We start from the raw sequence: 5,994 nt of genomic DNA on the forward strand, positions 1-5,994 counted from the left end.
AGTGGCTTTTCTTCATAGCAAAGTGGGTTCTACTTATATCTTGGTAGTGGCTTTCCTTCATATCAAGGTTGGTCCTACTTATCTTTGGTCACCTAGCATAGAACAACTTGCTAGACTATGATCTATCTTTTTCATCATTACCATCTACATGGTCACTAGCTACAGAGAAAACTAGTGTCTAGGTCATGTACTATCTCTTCGACATTAGTTGCTTCTTTGACTTTTGGGTGCATTCTTCCTTGAAGCGATTGATCCTTACATTCTTCTCTCCTTTTTAGAATTCCTCTATGTGTGGTTTCTTGCATTTTGGGGACGACGCATAGTACTAAGACAACCTTTTACATCAAGATCTCTATCACTTTGTTGACTCAAATACTTTAGTTTGTTATGTGCTTTCATTTCTGTGCTATCCATGTTCTTATTTGTATATCTATATTTTTATCAAGGTCTAACCCCATCATATTGGAAGTTTTTATTCTCTAACCTTGTTGTCGTGCAGATTTATTTGTCTAATGCATTTATTTTGCAGGTCTTTAGCTTGGGGGCATGCTTCCTTGGCTCGAAGATTTGTCTACTTCCTCTACAATATCCTTTTGGGGTCATGATGATATTTTTTTCAATAGATTTCGTTTAGCGTGCATATTCATGGTGATTCATAAGCCCACTAAAGTGGGGACAAAATGTAGAGTAGAAAATTGCATACCCCCTTGCAATTCCAACTACAATTTTGTAGCCACTTTAGTCTCCATTACCCTAGCATTTGAGTAGGCTCATTTCATCCCTTGCATCAGAATTTTCCCTCTTGGGATCCTCAAAACACCCTTTCTAGCAGCTATATTTCAACTTCAATTTTACATTAGCCACATGCTTCTCTTGCCACTTGTCATTTTTTAGCCTGATTCATTTGGACACTAGTGTGTCGTGTGGACGTTTGCACACCATGCATTCATCCTACGGCATATTAATGTTCAAATTTCGGTTTTGTGCATTTTTAGCCCCTTCTTTTCCCTCCTATTCTCTCTTTTAAATTGATATCTTTCATTCATGCAAGCTCTCTTAGCTTGCTGTGCTAAATTCTTCAAGCAATCTCTATAGGTTCTCTTACGATTTTCTCTTGCTCTCTCTCTCGCTTGTGACAATAGTCTCTAGTTTGTTACAGTTATCTTTAACTTGTCACAATTCTCTTTGTATCTTTCTTGGCTTTCTCAAGCCTTGCTAGTAATATCTTTCTATCTCTCTTACATCTTTGATCATCTTGGGATTCATCACATCCCTTATCTATCAAATCATATTCTTTTCTATTTATATATTTATCTATCTATCTAGCTAGCTATTATGGAGGTGGAAACACCAAAACAGGGACTTGACTGAGGCAAGTCTCCAAACAACCCCAAACATTTTTTCCTTCTCTCTATGTGAAGGTTCATGATTGAGGGAAGGATTTAATTTTGCTAGAGGCTTCAATCGTGGACCAATTGTAAGCTTCCTTCATTTTTTCCTATCTTATTTTAGCTTTTCACATTTTGTATTGCTTATTTTGCTTATTATAATATCATTTCTCTAGTTGTATGGTCGCATTTGTGCCTTTTTTATGGTCTCTATACTCTATCTGTGCAAGACGGTAGTGCGTCATGATGGTTTCCTAGTTTCGTGCGCTCGTCCCAAAGAAAAAGGCTTAACAGAGTCGTCTAGAAGCCTTGTCTATAGCTTATTTATTTAATTTTGTATTTTGCATCCCCTGGCTCACCTTTAGCGCTAGTTTAAGTGAGGTAGAGTGAAGATCGGTTTGTTCCTTGGAGTTCATCACTTCGAGGGTAGCAAATTTCCCATCCTCTACAACCACCTATGCCTGCATGAACATGATTCACATGAGAAGAGCTGCCAATATTTATCTTCAACACACCTTGAGGAGGAGGAAGCCAATGGCCTACATGATCAATCTTTCTCTTAGATTATCTACGTCTGTTCTCCTTAACCTACATACCTCCCCCACCAATAGAAGTACCAATCCCCTAGTCAGAAAAGCTCAACCTCTAAAAAATATCTACATTACTAGATCCACCAAACTAGATGGATCACACTTAGTCAAAACTTGATATTTTTTAGCCCCCTCAATAACATAAAATCATGATATTATTTCTTATACAATCCATTACAAATTCATTATTATTATTATTTTAATTTATTTTTATATTATATTTTTGATTTCTTTTAATTTATATTTTATATTTATCATCAAATTAAATCTATAAAATTTAATTTTGAATTTCAACCATTTATTAGAGAAATATAAGTACATTTATATGCATACATTTACATATATGAAATGTAACTATTTATTCTCTTAAGCAAAACTTTTGTTTTTTTAACTCATTATTAAAATCTAACCTTACAACTCAATTAATGAACAAGGATATTAAAGTGGAAAAAGGCAAGATGTGACATTAATAAAAACTAGTATATAATAATGAATTCAAATTTGAATAATATTTAATTTTAAAGATATTTATGTAGAAATAGTAATATTTTGTATTATTTTGTTTAGATATTAATCTAAGGGGTCTTAACATGAAAAATTTCTAGTATAGGAATTAAAAAAAGTAAGATTCTTTAACAATCTTATCAATTAATTGATATGATGTGGTGTATATGTGGCATGTTTAATTCTATCATAAGATTATTTCATGTATCATTTCTAGTCAAAGGCATGTATCACATTGATTGTTGAGCACAAGGTATGTTTGAACTCCACTAGACTCGTGTGCTTGATCTAAAGTTTAAAGAGGCACATTCATATTTAGATGATGAATATTAGAGTAGCGTACATGTGTTAAATTTGTAATGTTCATTTTCAAATATAGTTAAAGTAATAAATATTTCCTTAAGTTTTATATAAAATGAGTCATAGTTGAACATAGAATTTATAGAAGTGACAAAAAGAACTTTGAGGCATAATAACATTTAACTCTCAGCTCCATAAGTAAAAGTAAATTAAGACCATCTTCAAAATAATCGTACAAGCTAGTCTCATATAGTAACTATTCATCTTCAATTTTAATGTGACATAACTACACATCATCTTTTCCTCTTAAAAACCACAACCTACCATTCAGAGTTGCATGCCATCGTCTTTGTCAAAGGAGGTAATTTGGTCATGGCATCTCAATCTTCACAAAATATTTTTCAACATCAAGTTACTTCTAAATTTTTATAATATATGCCCTATTTTAATACATGAAGAAAATATATATAATATCTAATATCAATTTCTACATGAAAATGATATTATTTGTGCATTAATCATTTTCCCTTGGCTTGAAGATTTATTGGCAATCCCATGATAGGAACAGGAGAAGGCTCACACATTATTTTTTCATTGGGATCCTTCATTGACCACTTCCATTTGGTTACTAAATGATGCAAAAATATCATCGTCTCTATCTTTGCAAAATCAAAACCAGGGCAAATTCGAGGACCTCCTCCAAATGGTGTAAACACATAACGTGAAACTTGAGTGTCAAAATGAGATGGATCAAACTTATGAGGTTCCTTGAAAATCTCCTCATTCCAATGTGTAGAGCTCGTCTCCCAAAACAACTGCTCAATAAAAATTACATATATAAATCAAATCCACAAATCCTAACATTTTTTATAAATAACATATGCAAATTATATTATTACAAAGAACCCATTTCTTCTAAGTAAACAATACCGTACCTGCCAGCCTTTGGGAATCACATAGCCTTGATATTCAACATCTTCAATTGCTTTTCTGAAACTACCAAATATAGGAGGGAACAAACGTAATGTTTCTTGAGCAACCTTCCATGAATACTTCATTTTCCGTAAATCTTCCCATGTAAGAGGTTCATTGGGATTTTTCCCTTCTAAGACTGCCATTTGCTCTGATGTACAATAACATGAAAACTCTCAAATTAGATGGAACCATGAAAGAACTATATAATTGAAATCATGAACTGAAACACATTGAAATCTAGCGGGTTGATCTTAAATGGTTAAAACATTGGAGACCCAAGTTCAATTTCTTGTAGGGACACCTAAAGTGGAATTCTAAGTTGTGACTCTTGGTCTTTCATGGCTGGTTTCTAATGTGGAGGTGGTTTCTAGATAAAAGCAGATTTCTAAGTAGCGACAATTGGTCTTCCATATGTGATTTCTAGTGTGTTTGCTCATAAAGAGTTTGTATTGGTCTCATGTTGATGCTCAAATGAATAAGATATTCGTAATCGATATGCAATTAAAGAAAAAACACATTAACAAAAGAATCCAAACAAATTACATGTAAGAAAACAAATACCTTCGAGAATACTCTCATAGATATGTGGGTCCAAGGACAACCCTCTCACAAGATGAGTTAGAAGATTATAAGTTGTATCATGACCAGCTATCATGACAACTATGACAATATCTAAGATCTCATCCTCAGTGAGGGGTTCACCATTTTCATCTCTCATGGTGATCAAACATGACATTAGGTCTTGATCAGGGGAGACCTTGCCTTGCTCTATATCCCTTCTCCTCCTTTCCAATAGCAAAGATAACCTCTTGGTCACTCTACAACGGGCTTGAAAGGCCTTCCTAAAGGCAGTTCCTGGCAGATCCACAGGAATTGACCAAATTCCCTTAACAGCAGTATTAAACTCATTGGCCAAGCTTTCCCTCTCTTCCTTGTCCTTCAAGCTGAAAAACAGATCACATGCAACTTGGAAAGTAAGCTGCTTCATCAATGGAGTCACTGTAACACAGTCCTTCCCTTCCCAACAATCAGCAAAGTGCTGCACAACAACAGACTCCATTCTGCCCACAAATCTCTGCAATGCCTCGGGCTTCATGAACTGCATGATGGCACCTCTTATCCTCTTGTGCTCTTCACCAGAAAGTTCACCAATGCCTCTTTCACCAAAAATCCTTGTAATGTTCTTGGGCTGCTTGTTCATTATGCTGTGCCCATCATTATGGAAGAGAAAGCGGTTGCCTGCCTGGCCAGTGAGGATCACTGTTGGGCACCCCATTAGAGATGTTTTGAAAACAGGCCCATATTTTGCAACCCTTTCTTTTACCCATTCCTTGGATTTGTGGGCTCTGTATGCTTTCAGAAACTGAATTGTTTCACCTATCACAGGCCACCCCAGACTTCCAGGAGGAAGGTTTTTGGATGATCTTCCATTCTTGGCTATGATCAGCATAACAAGGGTTGAAGCAAACACAGAGGACAATATGAGAAACAGGGTACTTGAGGGTTTCTGAAGATCAATCAGAGCTTTACTGATTGAATCCTCAAAGTTGAACTCCATGGCAGTGGGTGATGGATTGAACTCACTAATGGGCTTAACCCTGAAGATCTGAGATTCCGCTGCCCTGGAATTTAAACAGTCATCTGCACCGAACCCTAAAGACTATTTCCTTTCCTTTTCTCTATCAAGAAAGAATCGGGTATTTTGAAATGCTCTTCTATCTGCTAATATAGCCTAGCCTTCTGGATCTTCTCGAACTCCCATTGTCAATTCAAAATGTTATTTTATAAATATAATCCAATGACAATTCATAAAGCACATAAGGACAGATTAAGATTCCCCCAATTTCTGATTAATTTGAACACGGCAGGAGAGAGTGAAATTTCTCTTGTGCTGTAAGCTACTAAATTCAAGATTGAATGATGAAATTTCTTAGATTGTGTGGAGAAAAACATGTAGGTAAAGTTTTAACAGACGTTTTTTCGTGGAAAATTGTTGGACGTGACAGAGAATACCGTTGACAGAAAATTTGGTCAGTGTCACATGGAACGAGTTCAAGCCATCTTTTATTGACCTGGTCGCTGCTAAATAATGTATTCTGCCTCTACGTATAATTGTTGATTGCTTACGTTTTACCATACCATTAGATCCCGGTTCCATATCTTCATTCAAATATTTGGGGGAATCATTCTTAATTTGGTTATGTTGAGAGATCTTTTATGGTTTTTATGAAGTATAG

At 35.3% G+C, this 5,994-nt stretch overlaps 1 protein-coding gene across 1 annotated transcript; it reads right to left on the minus strand.

Moving 5' to 3' along the window:
* Positions 1–3,027: 3,027 nt before the first annotated feature.
* On the minus strand, positions 3,028–5,754 carry LOC131043955 (cytochrome P450 716B2). The gene is made up of 3 exons (XM_057977216.2): positions 4,319–5,754; positions 3,718–3,905; positions 3,028–3,597 (listed from the first exon to the last, which is right to left on the minus strand). The coding sequence occupies exons 1-3, from the start codon at positions 5,313–5,315 to the stop codon at positions 3,301–3,303; spliced, it is 1,482 nt and encodes a 493-aa protein (XP_057833199.2). The 5' UTR covers positions 5,316–5,754; the 3' UTR covers positions 3,028–3,300.
* Positions 5,755–5,994: the final 240 nt, after the last annotated feature.

The sequence above is a fragment of the Cryptomeria japonica genome, chromosome 5 (assembly GCF_030272615.1).
Source record: "Cryptomeria japonica chromosome 5, Sugi_1.0, whole genome shotgun sequence".
In the NCBI taxonomy this organism is placed as follows: domain Eukaryota; kingdom Viridiplantae; phylum Streptophyta; class Pinopsida; order Cupressales; family Cupressaceae; genus Cryptomeria; species Cryptomeria japonica.